This window comes from Peromyscus maniculatus, chromosome 23 (genome assembly GCF_049852395.1).
Source record: "Peromyscus maniculatus bairdii isolate BWxNUB_F1_BW_parent chromosome 23, HU_Pman_BW_mat_3.1, whole genome shotgun sequence".
NCBI classification, from domain to species: Eukaryota; Metazoa; Chordata; class Mammalia; order Rodentia; family Cricetidae; genus Peromyscus; species Peromyscus maniculatus.
In genome coordinates, this window is record NC_134874.1 from 38,715,624 (window position 1) to 38,742,952 (window position 27,329).

General features: G+C 44.8%; 1 protein-coding gene across 2 annotated transcripts; it reads left to right on the forward strand.

Annotated features, from left to right (window-relative positions):
* Positions 1–134: 134 nt before the first annotated feature.
* Rac1 (Rac family small GTPase 1) lies at positions 135–24,115 on the forward strand. 2 transcript variants are annotated; one of them, XM_076560431.1, is made up of 7 exons: positions 275–459; positions 11,540–11,611; positions 14,006–14,123; positions 19,812–19,868; positions 21,359–21,421; positions 22,092–22,251; positions 22,461–24,115. In XM_076560431.1, the coding sequence occupies exons 1-7, from the start codon at positions 425–427 to the stop codon at positions 22,589–22,591; spliced, it is 636 nt and encodes a 211-aa protein (XP_076416546.1). In that variant the 5' UTR covers positions 275–424; the 3' UTR covers positions 22,592–24,115. The 2 variants fall into 2 exon arrangements, with proteins under 2 accessions (XP_076416547.1, XP_076416546.1); XM_076560432.1 differs by lacking the exon at positions 19,812–19,868 and having other exon boundaries at positions 135–459.
* The last annotated feature ends 3,214 nt before the right edge of the window (positions 24,116–27,329 follow it).

A 27,329-nucleotide genomic window follows, 5' to 3' on the forward strand; every position in this document is an offset into this window, starting at 1 on the left:
CCAAGATGGCGGACGCCCCGCCCCGCCCCGCCCCGCGGCCCTCCGAGGCGCGATCGCCGGCTGGAGCCGAGTGCTTCCGAGCTTTCCCGAAAGCGCGTGGAACCCAGGAACGGAGCGGGCGGGAGCGGCCCCGCCCGGAGCCTGGGAGCTGCGTCGACAGCACCGAGGGGGAGGGGAGGCCGGATGTGAGTGGAGCGGCCATTTCCTGTTTCTCTGCAGTTTTCCCCAGCTTTGGGTGGTGGCTGCCGCTGTGCTTCGCCTTCCAGTCCGCTGAGGGCCCCGGCGGCGTGGACAGCGGTCCCGGCACTCGGCGCCCCGCCGCCCGCAGCCTCGCACCCGCCCGCCGCGCGCTTCCCGAGCCCGCCGCTTCCCGCCTCAGTGACCGGCCGCCGCCGCCGCCGCCGCGGCCCACGGAGCGGCCCAGATGCAGGCCATCAAGTGTGTGGTGGTGGGAGACGGGTGAGTAGTGCACGACCGCGCCGGGGGCCGCGGAGGGGGTGCCGTACGCGGCGCCATCGGGGGGCGGCCGGCACCCGGGTCCCCGCAGGCCCGAAAAGCCTCGGGCTAGCCTAGGGCGCGCGCCCGGCTCTCTTGGGGGCGCGAGCCTCCCACCCTCCCAGGCCTGGTTCCGGCTTCTGGTTGGGGGAGGGCCTGGGCGAGCCGGCCGGAGGGAAAAGTGAACTCCACCCTCCCGCTTTCTTCCCGGGCCGGACACCGCCCGTCGCCCTGTTCTCGATGGCACGTAGACGAGGCTGGCTTGAAAATTTTTGCTTGCTTTTTTTTTTTTTTCTTTCCCCGTATTGTTTTTGAGAAAAGGAAGTCTAGTTTCTTCAGTAACTCAGGATTCCCCCCGAGAACTGGGATAGTTAACGGCCTCCAAGTCGATCTTATTCGGTGCGTGTTTGCACCGGTCACTTGGGTGACCTGGAAGTTAGGAACGGACTCGGTTGCTTGGACTTTGCAGGGTGTTTATAAAAATAGTCGTTTTCACACTTTCCGCCGAGAAAGTTACTGGAATGCTAGCTGAACGAGTGAGTGTGATGAAGACTGTCCATTGAACGTAGTGTGGTCATTTAAAAAAAGAAGAAGGAGCCTTCTCAAGGCATGAGACGTGGACGTAGCAGATCCAGCTCCCTGTGACTCGAGGCAATTCTTTTCATAACTGTTCGTGATGGTTTCAGGCCCTCGAGGGAGACAAGACGGGTCTTATGCAGTTTTCCCCCCTTTCGGTAGAAACAAGAATCTCAGTGTAATCGGAGCAAAATCGCGCGTCTCAGCGTTGCTTGTGTGGGTTCGTGTTAACGAGGAAGCTTGGAGATGTACTAATGGCAGTTTCCTCCAACACGAGATGCAACTGGTACACTTTCGAGTTCGGTAGAACGCACAGCAAACTTCATGTCTTCCACGCTTGCAGTGACCACCGGTTTTCCTGAATTGCAGCCCCTGGACTCGATTGTTCAGTGTATTTGCCTCACTCTACATTGGGCATTTGGGATGTCCCTGTAACTAATTTAGCCAAACGGTCAGACAGCCTTTTTTTTTTTTTCCTCTTGGTGAACATGTCAGTCTGTGGGATTTGTCTCAAACAGGAAGTCTTACGAACACGGTTCAATGTATATAACTACACTTTGGGAGTTTCATTGGCTAGGATGTATGTGTTGCTTTCCTTTCACTTCCTAAAAAAAAAGTTTTATTTTTGTCACTTGGGACAGATAGTTTGATAATGAAAGCAGTTGAAGTTCTGTTTTGGAGCCAGGGTCTTTCTGTATTTTGCTCCTCGATGATGATTCTCCGGAGACAGTCTTGGTAGTGTTGGGTTTACAGGTGTGAGCCATCGGGCCTGCTTTAAGTGAAGGTTGGTTTTTGTTTTATTTTTTTTTTGTGTGTGTGTTGTGAATTAACTAACATAGCACTTTTCCTGGGGAAGGTTGAAAGTTATCTGAACTTCCTTTAAAAGTTAAAAATACTTTTGTGGACTGGGAAGTCCTGCCACATGCCTCAGTTTCTTTTCTTTTCCTTTTTTTTTTTTTAACCCCCTTGGTAAGTTAAATTGCTGTATCACCGTCCTCTGTCATCCCAAAGCTTAGGGACCGTAGAGGAAGAAGGGAGACTATAAGAACCAGAGGTCAGGGACACTGGACAGAAACAGTATCATCTGGACTACACTTTCGAACTTAACAGCAGCTGTATAAAATCCTAGCCCGGGGCAGAGCGGGCCTGGGCTGAGTAGGAATGGACCCTTGATGGCTGGCTTCTGGGGGTGGGAGAGTGAGTTTTCCTTGTGGGTGTGGCCTTGGTAGATCCACCTAGCTCCAGTGGAGTGTATGGGCAGCACAGATTGAACTCAGGTGGGCTTTTAAGGGGTGCAAAGCTGGAGGAGGTGGGAAGAGGAATGGGGATGAATGTGATCAAAATACAGTGGAAGACATCCTCAAAAAATTAGTTTTTAAAAAGAGGCAAATTGTTGCTAATCCAGTACCAAACCACAGTGTTTGAAAATTTCTAGGACTGACTGAAACACACATGCAACAGGTACGCTAATATTAAGTTGATCTGATACTAACAGATCCTACTGTAGGTCTGCTTTCCCCCTGTGCTGGAGTTGGAATTTAGGGCCTTTTGCTTCCTGGCAAGTGCTGAACAGCTGAGATATGATTTAGCCTGTTACTGGCTTTAAAAAAAACAAAAAAGTTAAATACTTGCAGAATGCCTACTATGGGATCTGGATCCTTCCTTTGGATTCCCACTGCTTTCCTTTTCTATTCTTAATTTTTTATGTGTATGGATATTTTGTCTGCATGTGTGTCTGTGCAAGCAGAGGATCCCCTGAAGCTGGTTTATGACAGTTGTGAACCACTATGGGGTGCTAGGAATCGAACCCAGATTCTCTGGAAGAGCAGCTAGTGCACCTAACTGCTGAGCCGTCTCTCCAGCCCCCCCCCCTTTTTTTTTTAACTTCTGGAGTAACCCTCAGCCTATCATTCTGTCCTCAAGAGAGATGCCTCTAGGGAAAGTTAAACAAGACTAAACAAGATGCTGAGTATTAAGAGGCTCTTAAGTGTCTGGTCCTTGTGGAGTGCTTAGAAGTGCTGGTTGCCATTGTTACTCCAGGTGTGTGTGTGTGTGTGTGTGTGTGTGTGTGTGTGTGTGTGTGTGTTCGTTCGTGTTCGTTTTTGTTTCGGTGCCTTATCTCTTGTGTGTTAGACAAGTGTTCACCACTGAGCTATTCCTACTAGCCAGTATTCTTACTGTCAATGGTGGGGTTTTGGGTTTGTTTTTACTATGAGGGTCTGTGAAGAATGTTAGAAATGCAGTTCTTGGCCTTGAATTTTTCAATCTACTTAAAAAAAAACTTCATTTATTTGTGTATATGTGGAATTTATATATATGTGGAATATTATTTGTGTATATGTGGAAGGCATACGTTGCCATGACAAGCTTGTAAAGGTCAGAGGCCAACCTGAAGGAGTTGGTTCTCTCCTTCCATCGTGTGAGTCCCAGGGATTGAACTTACCTTTACCTGCGGAGCCATCTTTCTACCCCCAGTATACTTTTTTGTTTTTTTTTTTTTTTTAAATGAAGTCTTGATGTATATCTCTAGCTGGCCTGGAACTCGAAGAGATCTGAATGCTGGATTAAAGATGTGCATCACCACATTTAACTTGTACTTAAAAAATACTGAATGTATACGAATGTTTTGCCTGCGTGTATGTCTGTCTGTACCACATTTGTGTCTGGTGTCCAAAGAAGCCAGGAAGAGGGCGTTGGATGCCCTGGAACTGGAGTGACAGATGGTTATGAGTCACCATGTGGATGCTGGGAATTGAACCTGGGTTCTCTGCAGAGCAGCCAGTGCTCCTCGTAATCATTAGCATCTCTCCAGACCTTCTCGGTGTGTTTTTCATACTGTATTCGATGTAGATACTGGTGGGGCTAATTAACAGAAGGGAAATGTACATTTACCAAAAGATTGAAATTTACACTTTGAATGTACAGCGAACATTGGTTTAGAACATTGGTTCTCAACCTGTGGGTTGTGACCCCCTATTATGATTCATAACAGAAGCAAAATTACAGTTATGAAGTAGCAATGGAATAATGCTATGGTTACCATAACATGAGGAGCTGGATTAGGTTGCAGCATTAGGAAGGTTGAGAACCACTGGTTTAGAAGTATATAGATACATAGCTTTTCATGCCAATAATTTTTTTTTTTGCTTTTTATCAAATAAGCTGTGTCTGAGGTATAGTTGGGATGCCTTTTATTCTGAAAAATTTAAAGTAGTTAAGCCTAATGTCATAGATAGTATACTAAGTTTTATAGGACTAAAAGCCTCTTAGTGTGCCTTTTAATAGAAGGAATAAAGAGAAACTAAGATCCTACAAACTGGCAACTTTATTTTAATTTTCTTTTGAGGAATTACAGTTAAACATTCTGTTAGGAAGCTGGGCAGTGGTGGTGCATGCCTTTATTCCCTGCACTTGGGAGGCAGAGGCAGGTCTACAAAGAGAGTTCAAGGACAGACTCTAAAGCTACACAGAGAAACCCTGTGTCAAAAAAACAACAAGGAATAAATGTTATGACCATGTTAGATTAGTTTGCCCGCATTCTTCTGGTGGGTCAGTTTCTGTTCAGTAGTTAATTGGGGCAGTGGATATAAAATAGAGAGATTTAAAGCTTATCAGATGGTCTTTCTGAAAACAGAAGCTGTGTGTTTTTCTTGATGGTGGTCTGGCATGTGCTGATGCTGTGGACCAAGCTTTACCAGGGCCTCACATTTGGGAGGGAAGTGTTCTACTGCTTTTTTAGATCCCCACCCAACCTGGCCTCTGGCTTTGTTCTGCCTTTGTCTCCTGAGTGCTGGGATTGCAGAGATGTGCCATCACAACTACCTCAGTGGTTTTTAATAGTGTTGCTTTAGTTTAGCCCCATCAGAAAGCTGACAGCGAATGTCTTGGGGTTTCCTCCTTGTCTGCATATGTCTAACTTAGACATTGCTCTCCAGGAATTTTGTTAGTTCTGCCTCCTGTGATGTCATCCTTACAGGAATGGACCCATTTTACTCTGCTTCCATTGAGCAGTGATAGCATGACCCATGAGTTTGCTTAAACTCAGTTTTTGTTTTCTTGTGATAAAGACTTCTGTGTTTATTTTGCCCTATTATGAAGGTACTTGAATTCTGAACTGGCTTCCAAATTTATATTTTATTATTATTATTTTATATGCATGAGTGTTTGCCTGCGTGTGTATTGTGCACCAAGTCCCAAGTGCCCTTGGTTCCCAGAAGAGTGCTTTGATCCCCTGAAACTGGAGTTACAGACTGTTGTGAGCCACCATGTGGGTGCTGTCAATTGAACCTGAGTCCTGCAGAACCACCAGTGCTCTTAATCTCTGCAGTACCTCTCCAGCCCTTTTCTCTTTAATAAGTTACTGAATTAACTTTATCTCCACTGGCCTCTAATTTGCTACCCCAGTGATTTGATAATTCTGAAAGTGAGAGAGGGGCAGTATAGAATAAAGCCTTCTTGAAGCCTCATTTCTGTTATGTGTAGTATCTTCAGGCTTCAGTGTCTGAGAAACTTTGTACAGTCTTAATTGGAAGTCTTCAGTGGCATTACTCTTTATACCCATTGGTTATGATGTTGCTGGCTCGTAAACTTGAGAGTTCTGAATTGGGTTTGTCTTTTCCTGGTACCGAACTATTCTTACTGATTCATCTGTTTTCCTGAACATAGTCTTGCCGTTCTTCATTTGTATTTGTGGAAGGAATACTGTTACAGAATCTTATGAGTGGATGCCATGTGTGGGGGTGCCCACAGAGGCCAGGAGAACACATTGAATACTCTGAAGGCAGAGTTACGGGTGGTTATGAGCTGCCTGATCTGGGAGCGTCCTCCGGAAGAGCAACAAGTTCTCAATCTCTCAGCCATATCTCTCCATCTCCCACCTTAGTTTTTGAAACAGGGTTTCATATAGCTCAGGGTAGCCCCCAAACTCCCTATGTACCCAAGGCTAGAATTGAACTCTGGATCCTCCTGTCTTACTTCTAAGACCTAGACAGGTATGCATTGACTACCTTTTTTTTTTTACATTAATTATATTGATTTATTATATTCATGATATTATGTCCTGATACTACTGTCCGTTTGTGGGGCTTTTCCATCACATAAAACAGATTCTGTACTTAGGAAATCATTGCTCTATTTTCCTTTTTTCTCCATCTTGAGATAACATCTAATCTTTCTGTCTCTATGAATTTGTATATTCTATATATTTCATGTAATACAATTATATAGTATTTGTCCCCTTTTTTTGAATGTAAAAACATTTTATGTACAACTGCAGGAGAAATAATACACAGATAGCTTGAACATAAAAACAGGTTATAATTCAAAAGTCCAGGGTTATTTGAAACTGGAAAATATTTTCTCTGTAGAAAATAGTAAAAATGATAACATTTCCCAATTAGCCCTTTTAAGCCAAATAATAGCTGAATTATACATATAAATATTGATTAGATTCTGGGATACAGAAGAAACCTATCTTCATTTGTTCAGAGAGCTATGTTTTATTAAGTTGTGTGAGATTCCTATTCATCTTCCCCTTCACTGATTTATGGCAGACATTTTTCTATAGGCTCATCCATAATCTAAAAAGATTTTAGCCCCCTCCTGAAAGTACAGCCAGCATTTTCTTTCGTCAGCTTGATATGGTACAAATTCTTATCCTAATAGTGAAATGTTTCACTAAAGCTTGCAAAAGTGATTGGGCAAAATCAAAACTTATTACAAGCTACAGTCATCTTAGGGTCCTCCCTGCTAGGTAGCCTTCAATCTGTGTGTTGCAGTCTGATTTTGACTACCCTTAAGTCAGTCTTAGGATACCTTAACTACCCTTAATATTGACTTGTTGGTCAGATCTGTATGCTTTTAGACAGTATTACCTGATCTGCATTTGGTTTACAGTATTGGATGGGTCTGATTTTTCAGTCTTAGGAATATTTTTGTCTTGCTCTAGGCCAGGTGTAGTTGTTTGGCTTTGCTCTTTTGGGGCCCTGCCACCCAGGTACCAAATAAGTCACACACGGACACTGATACTTAATTATAAATGCCTGTCTTAGCTTGGCTTGTTTCTAGCCAGCTTTCCTTAACTTAAATTTTCTTGTCTAGCTTTTGCCTTTGGGCTTTTACTTTTCTCTATTTCTGTGTACATTTCATTATTTCTTACTCCGTGGCTTGCTGTGTAGCTGGGTGGCTGGCCCCTGATGCCCTTCTCCTTCTGTGGCTACTTTCTTCTCCTAGATTTCTCTTTCTATTTCTCCTCTCTGCCTGCCAGCCCCGCCTATCCTTTCTCCTGCCTTGTTATTGGCCATTCAGTTCTTTTTTAGATCATCAGGTGTTTTTGACAGGCACAGTAACACAACTTCACAGAGTTAAACAAATGCAACATAAACGAAAGTAACACACCTAAAATTAATATTCCCCAGTATTCATGCTAAAAGTTTTTTTTTCTGTTTAGATCAATACCCCATCCTTCGATGCTGGGCATGGAATTCAGGAGATTATATATACTAGGCAAGCCTGCTACCACTATGCAAAAAGAACTCTTTTTTTCTTTTTTGGACAGGCTTTTGCTATGTAGCCCATGCAGGACTCGACTTGAAGCAACCCTTCTCTTTAAGACTCCCAAGTGCTGTGATTGCACAGCCAGTTTTCTTACATACCTTTAAAGACTTTGTGTGTATATAAGAGTGTCTGAGTGTCTGCATGCCTGCAGATAGATGCCTGCAGAAGAGAGCTGTAGGCATTGTGAGCCCTCTGATGTGGACTCAAACTCTGCAAGAGCAGCAAGTGCTCTTAAACACTGAGCCATCTTGCCAGCCTCTCTACATGTTTTTTGTCTTTTTTTTGAGACAGGGTTACTCTGTAGCTTTTGAATCTCTCCTGGAACTCCCACTGTAGACCAGGCTGGCCTCAAACAGAGATCTGCCTGTCTCTGCCTTCCAAGTGCTGGGATCTCTACATGTTTTTTAATGTGAGGAAATTGTCAGTGCTTTCAGGTTATTGGCTTGTGTGTTTTAAGGTTTGGTTTGTAGTTTCAGAAAATAATGATACAGCTGGTCAAACAGAGGGGGCATGAAGAACAAAGTTCTCTTAACAGGAAAATGAAGGCGTCAGTAGGAACGGAAATCACTAGTGGGCTTCATTCTTAGTCCTTTCTGCAGGATAGGGCAGGAAGTGCAGATAGGTTAAAGAAATAGTAGTGTCATGTGCTAGGGGAAGAGCTGATATAGAACAGACAGGAGTTTCTTCTAGTAGACCAAGGCTCATTTCTAGAGTTTAAAGATTTAAAAAAAAGGAGGTTGAACTGAGCCTTTAAAATATACAAATTCAGAAAATTCCAAAGCAGACAGAAACTTCCAGAAATTCTGCAGCAGTGTCCATCCTGGCTGTAACCAAATATGGCTTCCATTCTCCATGTGGACATAGTCTTGGTGCTACTTCCTGTAGTTAGATGTTGACTTTGGCCTCTAGAGTTGATTTATGCCATATGTTTACAAGGAATGAGTAAATACACTAAAAGAAGAGTAATAACCTTTCCATTTATGCTGATCTGTAAGTTAAGAACTTAATAAAAAGTACATAGAGACAGGCTCTCACAGCCAAGGCTGGCCTCACATGTGCTATGACCTTGAACTTGTTATCTTCCTTGCTTCTACCTCCTGGGTGCAGGATTACAGACAAGTGCCATCCTGCCTGACTTTATTTGGTGTTGGGGATTCAACCCAGGACTTGGTGCATGCTAGGCCAACTGAGCTGCATCACCAACCCTATAGTCATGTTTTTATAGAACATAAATTGTAGTTAATAATGAATAATAATTACATTCCCAGCCATTATATTACAACTGACCCCAGCACTGAAGAGGCAGAGGTAAATGGGTCAAAAGATCAGGATAGACACAAATTCAAAACCAGCCCAGTCTACATAGTGAGTTCAAGGCCATTAGGTTCGTGTGATGAGCCCACATCAGTAGGTGAAGGTACTTATTGACAAACCTGACAGCCTGAGTTCCATCCCTGGGGTACACATGGTAAGAGGGGAGAACCTGTTTATTTCCTTAAAGCAGTGGCTCTCAACCTTCCTAATGCTGCGTCCCTTTAATGCAGTTCCTCATGTGGTGACCCCAGCCATAAAGTTATTTCTTTTATAATTGTAATTTTGCCACCGTTATGAGTTGTCATGTAAATATCTGTGTTTTCTGATGATCTTAACAACTCCTATGAAAGTCATTTGACCCCCATGTTGAGAACTGCTCCCTTAAAGTTTATCTCCTGAATGCTGTGATGTGTATGCACAGGCACATTATTACAAATAGCAACAACAAAATTCTCAATATCAGATTTTCCCAGTCCCTTCCCAGTTGAGCCTTTCAGAGATGATCCCTCTAGATGGGGTACAGATCTGGTATAAGGCTTGCCTAGCATGCTGGGGAACATGGTGGTGGTGTGAGGAAGATGAAGTGCTGAGGATTGAACATGGGGTTTCTGTGTACTAGGCAAGTATTCTACCACTGAGTTACATCCCCAGCTGAGATTTTATTTTTTAATTATTACATACATTAATTGTACTAAGAGCCTTCACTGACATTTCCATATATGTGTGGAATGTACTTTGATCATCCTCTACCTTCTCCCACCATCCTAGGTTTTTGTTGGTTTATTTGAAGTAGATTCTCACTCAGTAGCCTAGACTGACCTGATCCTCCTGGAGATCTCTTTTAGCCCCCAAAGTGCTAAGATTACAGGCTTGAGCCCCCACTCCTGGCTGTCCCATGAGCAGTATACTGCAGTGTCCTACAGTATCTCAGCACCAAGTACCTGCCTTTGTTGCTGTAAATTGGTATTGGATTAATGCTCACTGTAGTTGAATGCATCTGCCTATGAGCAAGAACAAAGGCAGAAGAGGAAGTTCCGATGTGCCAGAAACTACAAGTAAATGATAGAGCTGGTTCTGGATCTCCGATCTAGGCCTTCTCCAAATCTTAGGCTCTTGCTCATACAGGTTTGTTTTGACATTCCAAGCCTTTCACAAGATAAATGTCTCATGAGTCATTTCTGTTTAGAAAGCCGTTAGGGATTGGAAGTTACCTGCTGATGATGTCATGTTTGACAGTGAGATCTTTAGGGTGGGGAGTTTGTTCCAACTTCATTAAGACCTTTAATAATGTTACAAGTCAAACAAGTATTGGCAAGACTGAGTGGTTGTGGAACCCTTAGTCCCAATTAGTGGAAGGAAAGTATACAAAGCTTGCCTTCTGGATAGTGAACCCCCCAGTCTACAGTGGCCTGGGCTGAACATCAGAATCGTACAAACCAGCACCAATGTATCATCCTGACCTTAGAAAGCATCTGAAGGCAGCAGCGAGCTGCGTTCATTACAGAGAACTGTTTGGACTGAGCCTTTAGGATGTCCCTGTAGTTGATTAGGGACTGTGGTGAAACTTAGAAATTTTATTTATTGGTTTTACAAATGATGCAGCAATCTTCATTCTTAGTTATATTCTCAAAAAAAATTTCAGGTGCTTGGGAGCTTTTCTTTTTTTATGAGACAGGGTCTCTGTGTAGCTTTTGAGCCTGTCCTGAAACTCACCCTGTAGTAGTCCAGGGCCGGCCTCGAACTTCTTACAGACATCCACCTGCCTCTGCTTCCCAAGTGCTGGGATTAAAGGCGTGCACCACCATCATCCTGTTGGGAGCTTTTCAGACAGTACCCTAACTTGTACCTGAGGGTACACTAGTGATAGCGATAGCTGTCTGTCCCCTTAATGTTACTTACTTCTGCACGTTTCTCTTTTGCTCTCTCTTTGCAGCTGTTTGAGAAGTTTACTCCATCCCTGTGCCCTTCATTAACATGTTTGGGATATATGATGCTAGCTCCTTTCACATCTTGTGAGAATTGGGGGTAGAGAGGTGGTGTGTGTGTGTGTGTGTGTGTGTGTGTGTGTGTGTGAGAGAGAGAGAGAGAGAGAGAGAGAAAGAGAGAGAGAGAGAGAGAGAGAGCGAGCCCTCTGGCTGTTGAACTGGCTGTGCTCTGTTAGGGACAGGCTTTTGAGGGGGGCGGGGCATGGGAGTTTGAGAGGCAGGCAGCAGCATTAGTCAGCACTTGAAAAAGAACAGTGCAAGTTGCAAAGGCAGCTGCCATGTTCACATATTAGTAATCGTCTGAGTGGAAGATGTTCTAGGAGAAACTTTGTTAAGTGCTTCTCTGAGTCCTGTCCTTAGTAATCCTTGACTGCTGGTCCAGATGCCACATAAACAGAAGGGGAGGTTGCCCAATCTGCCTTGCTGAGAAATACAAAGGTTTCGTTTTATTTTTAAGATAAAAAGTGAGCAGAATGTTAAATTAGAAAAACTTATTTGTTTACGCCATCGATGTGGTATAACTGTTCCCAGGGATTTTGTAGGTTGTTGTAGCAGAATGGTGGAAGCCAGGATTGTGTTCATGTTGACTAAACAGCCTTCTTCTCTTCTTTCAGAGCTGTTGGTAAAACCTGCCTGTTGATCAGTTACACGACCAATGCATTCCCTGGAGAGTACATCCCCACCGTGTGAGTATCCTCCTCGGGTTGGGAACCATTTTGCCTGTGATGCGTCTTTTTTCTATTCTGCAAAGCTCTTGTCAATCCATATGTGAATGAATAGTGTTTATTTTCCTCTCAAACGTTGACTGGAATCTAATTGTTAGGTATTTAGAGCTTCAAAAATAAATGAGTCAATTTAATGTATGATTTCCTTATATGAGGCTCATATGAGGGAATGTACAGTTTCCTGATTGATATTTAGACATTTAGGAAACAAAAGATTACACTCTGTACTATGGAGTGTATAGGCTGGGAAATGTAGAGAAAACCAGAGCCTGAGCACAGCAGTGGGGTGTCTGATGACTTGGCTCTGTGGGAACTGGAGCACAGAGTGTTGCTGCACTAGGTTTAGTTGGCCTTTCAGGCAGTCACCAGTTGGTTCCATGTCACTGTGACAGGGCTGTAGAGGTGAGACTAGGCAGAGTTGTGTTCCGAATGGGTAGCCCAGCTGAGAGGGAAGAAAAGCACTTTTCTCGTGACGCTGCAGCACTCTGTCCTCATGTCTGCGTCCAGTGTACTCTTGAAGGCACAGGCCCTAGGGGGACCACGATAGCCCAGGCTGGCCTCCCTTGTATAAACCACACCTGCCATGATCTTTATAAAGGCTGTTTTGGTTAGTAGTCTATAAATCACATTAGCTTAAACTTTGCCCTTTTTTATACCAAGAGTCCCTACTTTTTGGTTTTTTGAGACAGGGTTTCTCTGTGCAGTTTCTCTGTGCCTGTCCTGGGTCTCCCTCCTGTAGACCAGGCTGGCCTTGAACTCACAGAGATCCACCTGGCTCTGCCTCCCAAGTGCTGGGGTTAAAGGTGTGCACCACCACTGCCCGGCCAAGTCCCTACTTTTAAGTACTACAAATAATAAAAATAATTCCCTTTAGCCTTAACACTGATGTATTAGATATTTTTCCTGGGGCTGGAGAAATGACTCAGTGGCTAAGAGCCCTGGTTGTTCTCAGAGGATCTGGGTTTGGTTCCCGCACCCACATGGCAGCTCCAGTTTCAGGGGACATGTCGCCCGCCCTCTTCTGAATTCCATGGGCACCAGACACACATGTGCATGTACATACATGCCAACAAAACAAATAAAGATCTTGTCTTGCTTTAAGTTGCAATGGTAAAGTTGTTTGTTTTTGTTTTTTTGTTTTTTTTTTTTAATGGGGTATTGTGTAGCTCAGGTTGGCCAAAGACTCCTGACCTTACTGTGCTCCATGCCCTTGAGTTTTTGGTTTTGTTTTGTTTTTGAGCAGTCAGTGATACCACAGTAGCATTCTGTTCTTGTTTTAAGGCAAGGTCTTGTTCTGTAGCCTAGGTTGACCTTGAACTCTTAGTGATCTGTATCTAAAAGGTTTCTTGGTCTGGATCTGGACAAATCTCTCTCACTCGACAGTCCTGCAGCTTCTTGGACCCAAATAAACACACACAGGCTAATATTAATTAAAACTGTTTGGCCATTAGCTCAGGCTTACTACTGACTAGCTCTTACACTTAAACTCAGCCCATTTCTGTTAATCTATATGTCTCCACGTTTTCTGTGGCCTTACCTGTGTGCCATTACATGCTCTTCCCTGGACAATGGGCTGGTGTCTCCTGACTCAGCCTTCCTTTTCCCAGAATTCTCCTTGTCTGTTTTTCCTGCCTATACTTCCTGCCTGGCTACTGGCCAATCAGCGTTTTATTAAACCAGTGTACAAAAGCATCCCACAGCAGTGATCCTCCTGCCTCGGCCTCTTAATGCTGGGATAACAGCACTTTAAATAATGACTTTTCCTCTCTGGTTAGTCAGCAGGCTTTTCTGGGGTGCCTCTTACTGAAGTTAACTAATTTGTCCATAGCAATTTCAGGCTAATTTACACACCTATGTGGTCAGGTGTACTCACTCTGAGAACTTGGGTGTCTTCTAAAGTCCCGCAGTGTTTTGTTGTGCCACTGCACTTTGGCCTCAGGCATAGGTGACTTTGCTGTGGACACTTTAACTGAGGACACTGGTTGAAAGTGAACAAAATATGTTCATGAAAAACATGACTATTAGGATTTGGAAGAGGGACTCTTTCCATGTTGTCTTTTTCCTGCAGAGAAAGCCCTTGGTTTTTATTAAAGGCAAGTTCATTTTGAGTGTATGTTTGTTTCCTTGTTAGTCAGTAGCCTGTCCTTGGTTTCTTGTCTCTCTGGTTGTGTGTGTTTGATTCCCTGTGTCCTATTTTTCAGCCTGACCAGGCGACTTCTCATGCCTCGGGATGTTTTCTGGACTAGCAGCCTCCAGGCCCATCCTCTTTGCTATAGCACACCTCTTTTGGGAAGCTGTGGGACTGTGACTTAGTCCCCAAGTCTATGACTAACCTTTTCTTGTCCTTTCCTACAGCTTTGACAACTATTCTGCCAATGTTATGGTAGATGGAAAGCCAGTGAATCTGGGCTTATGGGATACAGCTGGACAAGAAGATTATGACAGATTGCGTCCCCTCTCCTATCCGCAAACAGTAAGGCTCACGCTTGATTTTACCATGTTTAGAGTGTGTAATTCTTCAGTGTCCACCTAGTGGGCTCACAGATCTACTTGTGTTGCTGTGACTGGGCTCTGTGAGCATGTAAGTGAAGGTAAATTAGTTTAGTAGTAAATACTTCCTTTCATGCAAGTCAGAATTTGGGTTTTTTTTGTTTGTTTTTGTTTTTGTTTTTCGAGACAGGGTTTCACTGTGTAGCTTTGTGCCTTTCCTGGAACTCCCTCTGTAGTCCAGGCTGGCCTTGAACTCACAGAGATCCGCCTGGCTCTGCCTCCTGAGTGCTGGGATTAAAGGCGTGCGCCGCCGCCGCTGCTGCCGCCGCCGCCGCCACCACCACCCAGCGGGTTTTTTAATATCAGTTATTCAGCCTTTTTTATTTTGCATTCTTTTATTTAGTTTCCAGACAATCAGAACAGGTACTGACTTATTTTTGGTTTTGCAAAGCTGTTCTTAACAGCAGTTACTTTGAAAGATGGCTTGTTTTGGATGGTTTTGCACTGTAAAAGCAAGTTAAGCGGTTAGGTTGGGCATGGTGGCTCATACCTATCATCCAGCTGAGGCAACATTGCTATAAAGTTTGAGGGTCAACTTTGCCTATAGTTTGGGACTTTGTCTCCAAAAAACAAATTAAGGAGTTAATGTTACGGTTTCTTGGGGTGGGGATGTTGCTCAGTTGGTAAAATGATTGCCTGGCATTCACAGTCTTGAGTTACATCCCTGGCACCACATAACTGGACATAGTGGCTTGTGCCTGAAATCGGAAGTGAAGGCAAGATGATCAAGGTCATCCTTGCTTACATAGTAAGTGCTAGCCTGGACTACATGAGACCCTGTCTCAAAAGCCCTAATACTGCCCCCCCCCCATAAAGCACATAGTTCTTCAGTACTAAGGTTTCAGTTTTGTAAAATAGACCTTTGTGTCTAGCCAGGAAAAACATTTTTTAGTTAGTTCAGCTTCTATATGAGGCAGCCAAATGATCATTTACCTGAAGCTAATTAGAGCACTGATTGGCAAGAACAGTGGGTACTTGGAAGGCAGTGTTATGGTGCAAAGCAGTTGTCATATGTATGTCATTTGCTTATCTTAATACATGTTCTTCATTTTAGACAGTGTATTTTAGGGCCAGGGGTATGGCTCAGGGTAGAGCATTTGCCTTTATACATACCAGCACAGGGAGGTAAGGAAATAAGAATGTATCATAGAACAGTTCTGGTGATAAAATGGCCAACCGTAAAGGCAGCGGAGTGAATGCCTTGGATTCAGGTGCTGTACTTTTACCTAGCTGTGCATCTTCAGGCAGTTTCTTCATTTCTGGCCTCTACCTGCTTGCCACTAGCATAAAATGAGTTAATTCATATCAGACTAGGTGTGTTGGTTCAACCCTATAATCTCAGGACTTTGGAGACAAGGCAGGTGGATGTCTGTGAGTTGAAAGCTAGCCTATATTGTGAGACAAAAACAACAAAATACTTGTTGTGTGCACACCAGTTCTGGCACAGTCCATACCCTCTAGTGCCCACTTGCTTCTCCTTCCACTTTACAGATTTGATGAGCCGAGGCTTCTCTGCAGGTTTTCCTTGGATGAGCATTCCTTGTGCTCTCTTTAGTGCCTCTCATTGTTTACTGGGGGATCTGGCTTGGGCTGGGGGCATAGCTTAGAGAAAGGCAGGCTTTGAACTCTGACTGACTGGGCAGCTGTACCTACTTAGCCCTTACTTTGGAGTGTCTTTGTGTTTTTAAATGAACTTGCTACTTAGTTGGTAATGGTTTTGCACAGTAGAAGATCCCTTTTCTCTGCAGTCAGAGGTTACCTTTCATTTCTCAGTGGAAGTGTTGCCAGATACTGTCTTTTTGAACTGTAGGTTTCTGTTAATTGAGTTATAGCCGAATTTTAGTTAACAGTGCTAAATAAAGATAAAAAATGTAAGAAGGAAGGTTTGAATTGGGGTTTTTGTTGTTGTTGTTGTTTTGGTTTTTTCCCCGGTTAATCTAGTGCTAAAAATTGCCTATGATCAAGTATTTAAAATCAGTGCACAATCATGAGGTGATTGCAGCCTTCGGTGTCTTTAGAAACGCTCAGCATCTAGTGGGTGCTAAATAATTCCAGATTTCAGGTGGGCTTTAAAACATAGCAGTTGGTATAGATCCAGCCCAATGGATGTTTCTGGAAGGGTGTGGCATCGTTTCTGAGAAATGGGAGCCACCCTATTGTGACTCAGTGGGTACAGAATAGGGTGAGGCCATTCTGTCTGAGGGAGTCATTCTTAGCAAGTCAAAGGTGACTTGGCAGGAGTCAGACTCTGTGTGCTGAGTATCACAGATGAGTGAGGTGGACTCTTCCCAGATTGAATAAACTGTAAAGGTGTGTGTAAGGTCTGACTCAGAGTAGCTGCTGTAGATTTGCTGTGTGTAGCAGGTGGATGGTTTCCTTATGAAGGAACTGAGTAGCGAGACAGGAGTAAGAAAAGATTCTTGCTAATACACCATGTTCTCGTGTGGGTGGTGAGGTGAAGGTCCTTAAGAGCACTCAGCCAGCAGCCAAAGGCTTGCTTGCTAGGACTCTCTGAGATGTGGAAGTTATGCTCAAATGCCAGTGCTCAGAAGTCTGCCTTGCTGTGGGCCATGATGTCATACTATGAGGAGACCGAGGGTTTCTTGGATGGCACCTTACTCTGTGTCTCTGCTGACTGGCACATAGTCTTGGCTCTTTGAGCTATAAGCCTGTGTATGTGACTCATTAAAACACTGTGTTCAGGTATTCTTCTCAAGAGCCAAGTGGAAGTTTCTTGTTTGGAGCACACTAAAAAGAGATGTTAACACTTCCTATGGCCATTGTTGTTTTGAGACAGTATGTAACCTGCAGCTTAAACTGATATTCTAAAGATTTGTTTTTGTGTGTATGAATATTTGCCTACATGTCTGCTTGTGTACCATGTGCATGCTTGGTGCCTACGGGGGCCAGATCACATCCCTTGGAACTGGAATTAGGGACAATTGTGAACTGCCTGCCACATGGGTGCTGGGAATCGAACCTGGGTCCTGTGGCAGAGCAGTCAGTCTTGTAATCACAGAGCAAAGCCATCTCTCTAGCCCCTGGGGTTACAGTTGTGAGTGCCCACACTGGTTGCAGCGTTGATTTCCTATTTTCTGCTTTGTTTTTCTAGACAGGGTTTCTCTGTGTAGCTCTGCTTGTCCTTGATCTTGCTCTATAGACCAGGCTAGCCTTGAACTCAGAGATCCATCTGCCTCTACCTCCTGAGTGCTGTCTATGTACTACCACTGCCTGGCGCAGTTTTGATTTTTGAAGGGTTGGTTTAGTCTTTGTTAAGATGTCTGGTCCTCCAGCTGGAGGTCACTAAAAACTACTTGCAGTTCCCCAGAGTAGGGTGTACTGCTCTTTGCCTTGAGGGGAGCACTCTAGGTACCGTATTAGTGATTGGAGGTGTGTCGGACGCAGTCAAAGGGGTTTGCCCCGGCTGAGTGCTGGGACAGCCTTGTATTTTAGGAGGTCCTCCTTAGAAGGGGGTGGGATGCAGTGGGGCTGAAGCGTCCACTGGCGAAGCAGCAGCAGTTCCTTGTACTCCGAGCCTCTCCAAGTGAGTGACCTTGGGTTTAGGAAATGATCTCCTAGTCTTTATCCCACGTGGTGCGTTTCATCAGCATGGTCACAGGGAGGCCTGGGAGCTCGTTAGGATTTACAGGAACACCTCCACCAAGTGAAGCTGTCAGCTTCAGGCCAGCTCCCAGGGGCTAGGAGCTGCCTGCCTTCTTCCAGGGTGTGTTTTCTTGGGGACGCCTGCCCAGCTTTTTTTTAGATCTGCCTTTTCTCTGCTGTGTGTGTAAGCCCTGGTCATTTTCCCTGTGTGGGGGAAATATTTATTATATTAAATATAATATTTAATATATTAACAAGGAAAAAACAAAGAAAAATCCTGATGTGAACCTGAAATACAGATAGAAGGGTTTGGGAGAGCGTAGAATACAGGCTATCATGGTTCTGTGGTAGTGAGGTTTCAGTCGCCTTTTGCTCTGCTCTTTCTCATTCTAAAGCTGGCTCCTACTGGGGACGGTACTGCTGACAGGCAGAGGTATGGCAAGCAGGACTGCGGTAGCTGTAGTTGGTGTATGCTTGTGTGTGTGTGTGTGTGTGTGTGTGTGTGTGTGTGTGTGTGTGTGTGTGACAGAGGTCACCCTCAGATGTTGTTCTTCAAGAGCCACTTAGCTCTTCTTGAGCCGTGGTCTCTCACTGGGTCCTGGGGCGTACCCCGGGGGTCCTCATGCCCACCAGACAGTACTTGACTAACTGAACTGTTTCTTTCAACTCTGGCTGTACTTTTGACAGGTGAGGGAGAAAGAAGTAGCTGGTGATGTAGGAGAAGTGATGTAGGAGTAATAAAGTTATTGGAGACTCACACTAAGACTCACTAAAGGCGGGTTGGGTATATGGTAATTATAAGTGTCCTGGTGATCTGAGAAGGTAGTCAAGTTCCCAGAAAAGATGGGTGCTGTCACAAGGATGGGGAGGAGCAGTAGGACAACCCCTTGTGCCCTGGTTTCAGGAAAGCAAGGTCGGAAGGGATTGATGGTAGGAAAAAAGCATCAGAAGCCAACTAATTTAATGAAAGCTGTATTTAGGCCAAGGGGAAGGGGCCAAAAAGGAACAAGAAAGGAGAAGGCAGATAGCATAATGCATGTGTAGGTTGGAAGTGTGGTTGCACTTGTGTGTGCCTCTCCTCCATCCGGAAGATGCTGGAGGGCTAACGGGGGTGGAGTGAATGAGGCTAGAGGGGGCTCCAGCTGTTTTCTGACCTATACTGATGACTGTCACAGTGAAACAATATGTGGACACCTTCAGAAATAGCCCACAGATGAAACCTGCAGTCCATGGAAATTGTACTCTTTGAATTGTAAATACAAAGGTTGAGTGAAGTGAATTAAAATAATTGCCTTGCTTGTCTTTATTAGAATTTCTGGGGTGTTCTATATTGGGAGAGTAAGCGTGTCAAATTTTACTGAGGATAGAAACAAACTGAAAGTATGATGATGGAAACGGAAAAGGTTGTCACTTAGAAAATTGCCATCAAGTGCTGCCCTCTCAACTCTGGTGCTAAGGGACCTTAGTCTGAATAACACTATTCACTTGAGTAACTGCAGTCTGAATCCACACCTCACTCCAGAACTGGTGTGCCTGCTTGGATCCTTTGGCTCCCTGTTCCGGAAAGCCTCACTGCCTATAGGCAGGTGCCTCGCCTATCTTTGAGGTTTCCTTTGGCGTGTGTCTCTGAGAACTCAATCTTTGAAGATCTTGACACTAATGGGTGCCATCAACAGGCCTTTTTATGTTAAGGGACACTTTCTGAATACTGACTCTGGGGGATGTGTTCAATTCTGGCAAGGCTGCCACAGTGGGAGTGCTTTGGTGGCAGGCCCAGCGTGCACTTGACTTCCTTGTTGAGCTGTACAGGGGACGACAGCCCCTTAGCTCCAGGCTTCATGGAGTAATGATTTTGTGGCTCTAGGTTTCTGAGATGTGTTAAGTTATCGTACACCTTTGGATTCCTCAGGAGGGCTGAGACAACTTCTGATGAAGACTAACAGGTTATATTGACTTTTGTATTTCTTAGTTTGTACTGAACTCAAGCAAAGTTCTCCTGCATTACTAGGTTGGAGACACAAGTGGTAAAGATAGCACCTCCAGGGGCAGAGACAAGCCGATTGCCGTATGTAAGACTTTGAGTCGACTTCAGCCTCAAGCTTTGTCTCCTCTCTCATCTCACTTAGTCTTCCCAGGAACACTATTATAGAGCCTCGGGTTCCTTGAGTGTTTCCTATCTGATTCACTCAAGGAGAGGTTTCACGTGATGAAATAAACTTTCACTGGAGCCTGACTGTTCCTTACCAGTTGATTGAAGTGGTCCATGAACTGCTTGCTTCCCTCCTCCCACGTGAAAGGAAGGGCCTCGGGCAGCCCCTCCCTGGGATGGTAGGAGGTGCAGGTGTGGAGGGTCCACCTGGTGCTTGCCTGGGTGGTTATGTGGTGAGCCCAGACTAACCTCACTCCCAGGGCCTTTCCTCTTACTCTGGTGTTCTGTGTGGTGGGCTGCGGGGCGACTGTGCAGCGCTGGTGAGCTAACCCAACTGTGCTTTGAGAGGGTTCGGAATCAACTTGGATGCTGGGAGGCCCTGGTGATTCTCCGATAGGCTTGTGCATGCGCCAGCATTGAAGTAAACATTGTTGTTTATAAAAAGCTGTCGTGTGGGATGTTTCTTTCCTTTCCAGGTACAAGATACCAGCTGGATGGTTTAAGGTGCTAGCTTGGGAACTGTATGCATTTCACAAAATAGCATAATTGCATTTCACAACATAGCATAATTGCATTTTCTAGGGCTGTGTCTTGATAAGCCTAGCATTTTAGAAACTCTTGGGCATTATTTTATACAGGTAAATAACTGAATTTTATTTCATGTGCAATACCAGATAGGAAGGAAAACTCAGATATTTTATATTTAGCCAGCAGTTTCTCCTGAGTAAGCACTCTCGCATTGCTTTCCCTTTGCATTCTTTCTGGGGCCACAGCTGCCCTGGGGGCAAGTTTCCCAGAGGACCCCGGCTGTGCTTGGGAAGCTGTGACAGTGCTGGGGTGTGGTCAGTGCTTGTCATTGGGAGAAGTCACACTGCGTTCTCTCCCTGGCTGGAGGGCCGACAGCAAACCTTTGAACTCCATTTTGTGCCAGGGACAGTGACAAGCTGGCTGATGGACGCTAGTGATGATGTAAGGTTTGCACTTAATGTGCACATGGAGAGCTTAATGAAAAGCGTATCTTGGTAGATGATGTATTTAAAATCAACTCTGCATCCATGAGCCTGAGACACTGTTTTTCAGAAGAGTTTCTGTGTTGATAACAGATGATTAGGTTCCCAGTTGGGCATGATTGGAAAGCAGCCTCCTGGGAATGTGATTTCATACTTCTCAAACCTCAAACGGCTTCCAGCAGTTTTCTTAAGTCTGGTTGGCGGGTTTGATAATGGTTTGGAAGTCATCTGGCTAACTTGGGGGGTGGCGGGGGCTAAGTGGGAGGTATTGAGGACCTAGCTGCTGGTAGCAGTAGCATGCAGTGCCTCTGACAGTTCACTGCAAGCAGTGTTAGGCAGAGCTCTTGGGCAGTGTAAGAGTGTCCTCTACATGTTGCCTGTGTTTCCTTTCTGTAGGATGTGTTCTTAATCTGCTTTTCCCTTGTGAGTCCTGCATCATTTGAAAATGTCCGTGCAAAGGTAAGTGGAACTTACGGAACGATTTTTGCATAATGTCATTCTTAGAAAAATATTGCAAAGTAAAATGAATGCTATCAGCTGCTGGGAACTTGGAATTGTTTAACTTGACTTTAGTAACTGTATTGAGGAATGGGCCATTTTTAAGTCTGGCTTTAAGGTATGGGTTTCTAGAACTAATTTCTTTGGGAAGCAGGCTCTCGTCACAGTGGTACTTCGGAATTGACCTAGTGACCATTTCTTTCTGCTCCAGCATCTTGCACCAACTTAGTGAGAAGGGGTAAGGGACCCTGTTAGTATAGTTAGGGACCATGGCGGGGACAGTGGAGCTAGCTTTGTATTCTCATTCCTGAGCTGATAGTGAGTTTTCTAGGGTGATCCTATAAATTAGACTTCTTTTCCTAAGAACAAAAGTGATTTCCTTTGGGGGTACTTTCCATTCTGCCCTTCTCTCTTGTCTCCTTCCTCCTGGTTCTTGACAGGTGGGGCCTGTCATGTTGTCCTCTGTCTTGGGGCTCCAGCCTGGCTAGCCAGGGTTTGCACGGTTCTTTAAGGCTCAGTTAGGAGGCAGGGAAGCTCTGCAAGGCCATCTTTGCCTAGAGGTTATACTCACTGCATATGAGCTGGGTGGAGGAGGAGAGCGGCATGGCCTTGTTTCTGTCTTCACATCTAGTGGTATCCTGAAGTGCGACACCACTGTCCCAACACTCCCATCATCCTAGTGGGGACGAAGCTTGATCTTAGGGATGATAAGGACACAATTGAGAAGCTGAAGGAGAAGAAGCTGACTCCCATCACCTACCCGCAGGGGCTAGCCATGGCGAAGGAGATCGGTATGAAACCCTCGTTTCTTGTGTCTGCTTTGCAGTCCTGATGAGTGGCTGGAGTCCGGGTGAGGGGAAGGTTTCTCCTGCGGGGTCTCTTCGCTGGTCTTCGTGTTGGTGTGGGAGTTGGCTGCTGAGCCACACTGTGCCCACTTAGTCAAGGGGAACTGTGTTCTGAGTGTCAGTATCTATCAGTGCCCCGTGGCTGTCTTTTCTAGGTGCTGTCAAATACCTGGAGTGCTCAGCACTCACACAGCGAGGCCTCAAGACAGTGTTTGATGAAGCTATCCGAGCGGTTCTCTGTCCACCTCCTGTCAAGAAGAGGAAGAGAAAATGCCTGTTGTTGTAAATGTCTGAGCCCCTCATTCTTGGTCCTGTCCCTGGAACCTTTGTACGCTTTGCTCAAAAAACGGTGGAGCCTTCGCATTTGATGCCAAGTTTTTGTTACAGATTAATTTTTCCATAAAACCATTTTGAACCAATGAACCAGTCAATAATTTTAAGGTTCTGTTTTAAATGTAAGAATTCCAACTTACGGTCTATTAAAATTCAGCCCTAAATGACAAGCCTTCTTAAAGCCTTATTTTTCAAATCCCCTATTCTTGCTCAGAATAAGAATTGCCAAAATACCTTCTGAACTAAGTCGCGTTGTGCTGAGAACACTTAAGCACTAAACTGTTGAGAGAGACTTTTGTTTTTAAGAAGACTGCAGCTTCTGGAGTCGGGGTGCAGACCCTCCCCTAGTTTCCAGACCATGTGATGCACGCAGCACAGCCTCCTTAACGACACGTTGCCATGTAACTTATCAGCCCATGTTCATTACATAACTTTGTACTGTACGTCACAAGGGGTGAGTGTAACAGCTCAGCCCTTTGATTTCATAGTGACTTTTCTAAAATCCCAGTTGACTAGCTTTTGCAGACTTTGAACAGATCTGGTTCCCGTGTTGCCTCGAATGAAGTATTCTGTTCCTAGTCGTGGGTATGCTGGGTGGAGTGTGTGAAGCACGACATGGTCAAAGGATAAAGACAGTATTTTGACTAATATGAAGTAGAGATTACACTACATTGTACATGGAGTAATTCAACTGAATAAAAGTGTCACGGGTAAAGATTTCTAACGGTTAGTTTCTGTCAGACACAGTAGATGACAAATGGCCGGTCTCATCAGTGTCTCTCTTGAGCTGTTCCTGTCCCCACACTGCCGTCCCTCCTCAGATCCCAGGGTGTTGACTCCCTATTTAAACTGGCCATCCCCACAGTTGCTGACTTAGCAAGTGCTTTTCTTTAGGACCCTTCTGAATGAGCAATATGTCTGACCTGTACTATAAGATCTTCCTGATAATGCATTTGAGGTTTTTCTTTTTTCTTTTTCTTTTTCTTTTGGTAGATTAGTAGAAGTGCATTCCTGTTTTCACCTTACTTTACTCAATGCTAATAAGTGCTTTCCTTAGTTTTCTAGTAACTAGGTGTAAAAATCATGTGTTGCAGCTTTACAGTTTTTAAACTATTTTTAGATATTCTTCTTAAACTATGAACCTTCTAAACATCACTGTCTTGCCAGAGTACCAACACTGTCATGTGACTAATGCTGCCCCTCTAGACCTCACCCACGTGGACACATGCTTCCCGTCGTGGCTCCGCCTAGAGATGTTCCTTTGGGTCTGTGAGGTTCTGTCAACTGCTAGTGCTAATGCTGTTCTGTACAACCTAACTCCCTGGCAAGAACACAGTGTTGGGCCTTCCAACCACTAGAACAAACTTTTTTCAATTGACAGTTGCAGAATTGTGGAGTGTTTTTACATTGATCTTTTGCTAATGCAGTTAGCAGTATGTTTTGCATGTATGACTTAATAAAACCTTGAATCATACAACTGGTCATGCTTGTGTTTTTGGAACTTGACAAACAAGCTCTTAGAGTGTTTGCCTCACTCTAAAATCCTGGATTGTTGGAGACGTGCCTCTCACACTGGAGGGGTGGAGGGCGTGCCACCTTCAGGGAAAAAGGTAGGTGACTCCACAACCACACAATGCAGTGGGGGTGGTATTCGTGTTCAGTCTTGTCGGGGTGCTCAAGTGAAGATGCCCACATGGGGTACGGTTTGCACGAGCACATGCCTGTGGGAGATGTGCCAGAATAGCGTGCTAACGATGGGAAGCTGAGCCGTGGGGCTTGGCAGGATGGACCACATCTCCATCCTCGGGGAACCTGCACGTGCACAGTTACGCAGCCTGTTAGAATTGGCTTCGTCGGTGATTCTTGTACTTGGAATCTTTAAAAGTTACGTGCTTGGGTAAGAACATGGCACAGCACATGTGGTCAGAGGACAAGCTTCAGGAACAGTGCTCTTCCCACCCACACGTTGGACTCAGGCAGGTGCCCTTACCTACAAAGCCATCTTTCATATCAAACCAACCCACCTTTTTTCTTTTCTTTTTTTAAGATTTATTTATTTTGTATGCAGTGTTCTGCCTGCATGCCAGAAGAGGGCACCAGATCTCATTACAGATGGTTGTGAGCCACCATGCGGTTGTTGGGAATTGAACTCAGGACCTCTGGAAGAACAGCCAGTGCTCTTAACCTCTCAGCCATCTCTCCAGCCCACATTTTTTCTTTTAACCAGAATTAAAACAGGTAGGTTTTTTTTTTTTTTTTCTTTTTCTTTTTTTTTCTTTTCAAGACAGGGTTTCTCTGTCTAACAGCCCTAGCTGTCCTGGATCTCGCTCTGCAGACCAGGCTGGCCTCCAATTCAGAGATCTGCCTGCCTCTGCCTCCCGAGTGCTGGGATTAAAGGTGTGTGCCACCACTGCCCAGCTTAAAAGGGGAATTTTAAAACACAGCAGTAAAGGCTTATTATAAGAACATGAGGGGGCTGAGAGATGGCTCAGAGGTTAAGAGCACTGACTGTTCTTCCAGAGGTCCTGAGTTCAATTCCCAGCAACCACATTGTGGCTCACAACCATCTGTAATGAGATCTGGTGCCCTCTTCTGGCCTGCAGTCATACATGCTATATACATAATAATAATAAATAAGTCTTAAAAGAACATGAGCTCTGCCTGACCCATTTTAAAGGCTGGACTTCCAGGTTTGTTTTTTTTTTTTAAGTTTTATGAGTGTTTTGTTCAAATGTGTGTGTCTGTGTACCACTAGTATACAGTGCCCACACGGGTCAGAAGAGGGCTTTGGATCTCCTGGGACTGAAGATACAGGTGGTTATGAGCTACCATGTAGGTGCTGGGAACCAAACCTGGGTCCTCTGCAAGAGCAGTAAGTGCTTTTAACTGCTAAGCCAGCTCTCCAGGCCCCACCCTGGTCTAAACTTTTTTTTTCTTCTTCCTTGAGACAGGGTTTCTCTTGTATCCCTTGGCCATTCTGGAACTTTGTAGACCAGGCTGGCCTAGAACACAGATCTGCCTGCCTCTTTCTCCTGAGTGCTGGGATTAAAAGTGTCTGACACCATATCCGGCTGTTTCCCCAGTCAAAATTTTGACGTTCACCTTTACCACAATGTTCGGCCACAGGTCTTGATCCAACGAGGAAGGGTGTGAGGGACAATGCCTCCCCAGTGGCACCCCAACACCATCTTCATTTCTCTCCAAATACTGGGTGTCCAGTAGACATGATTTTATAAGTACATAAATTTCAAGTTGTACCCAGTGATAACAGAACTTGACCTCTCCTGCACTTCTGTTTTCCTGAGGATAATGCTTAAATTGTTCTGTGTATTTGTGAAGAGTTCAACTAAACTTCCTGGCTTACTGAAATCTGAAATTTAAAGTGTGTGTTTGTATGCACACATCTGTAGGGACTGGCCCCAGGTATCTTCTCAATGATTTGGGGGTGGGGGGGAGAAGATAGGCTCTCTCACTGAACCTGGGGTAGACTGGTCAGTATGCCCTAGGGACCTTCCTGTCAACCATTCCAGCACTGAACTTATGTCCTCATATCTGGCCTGACAAGACTATTGCCCAAGTCATCGCTAGCCCTTCCTGTTGAATCTTAAGATACGTGCTATTCAGATCAGTCTGCATTTTGCTATGTCTCAGGATCATTTGGCCATTAAATCTTTATATCCTACACAATTCCACGGTCTACTTACCCTAATTTTGTCTGAGGACTTTCATCCAGTACAAGCCATTCTACTGGGATACTTCGCTGTATCTAAAATTCCTGGGACTTCCCTTCAGTTGTTTTTTGTTTTGTTTTTGTTTTTTTTGGGACGAGGTCTCACTATGTAGCTCTGGCTATACTGGACCTCACTCTAGACCAGACTGGCCTCACAGAGATCCACCTGCCTGTGCCTCCCAAGTGCTGGGATTAATGGTGTGTACCACTATGCCCAGCCCCTTCAGATTCCTGACCAAAGTTATTTTTCTTTCTTTCCTCAAGGTTTGTTTGGTTTTTTTTTTTTTGGTTTTGTTTTTTGTTTTTTGCTATACTGGGGTGTACTTTTACTTTTTCAGACAATCTCACTATGGTATGGTCCTGGCTGGCCTAGAACTGTATAGACCAGGCTATCCTTGAACTCGCAGAGAATGGCCTGCCTCTGCTCCAGAGTGCTGGGATTAAATAGGCGTGCTCTACCATACCTGGCAGTTGTATTTATTAATACATCTTGTGAGTTTTCCCTTTAGTCTTTCTAGCCCCCTTTTGGGGTTTTGTTTGGAGGCAGCATCTCGAGTTAGCACAGCCTGGATCTTTTTAAGGAGCTGAGTGTGACCTCCAGTTCTGCTCTCCTGCCCCCATCTGAGTGCTGACAGCTTCAAGTCACCACTAACCACACCTGGCTTTTTTGTTTTCCAGTTTTTTTGTTTGTTTCCATTGGTGTTGTCCCCTGGAGTGGGAGTTACAAACAGTTTTGAGCTGCCATGTGGGTGCTGGGAATAGAACCCAGGTCCTCTGGAAGAGCAGCCAGTGCTCCCAACCTCAGAGCCATCTCTCCAGCCCCTCTTTTTTTTTTAAGTGTCCTATGCTTGGTGGACTCTTTGTATTTGGAATATGTGCAGTCCTCAGTAACCAGAGTGACAAGACAACTTGGTTTTCAATAAAAAGGCAAAACCCCTCATTGCCACCTGGGTACAGTGGT

Coding starts and splice junctions, on each gene's coding strand:
- Rac1 (XM_076560431.1), top strand. CDS start 425: ATGCAGGCCATCAAGTGTGTGGTGGTGGGAGACGG. Junction 460..11,539: donor TGTGTGGTGGTGGGAGACGG/GTGAGTAGTGCA, acceptor CTCTTCTTTCAG/AGCTGTTGGTAAAACCTGCC. Junction 19,869..21,358: donor GCAGAGACAAGCCGATTGCC/GTATGTAAGACT, acceptor TCCTTTCTGTAG/GATGTGTTCTTAATCTGCTT.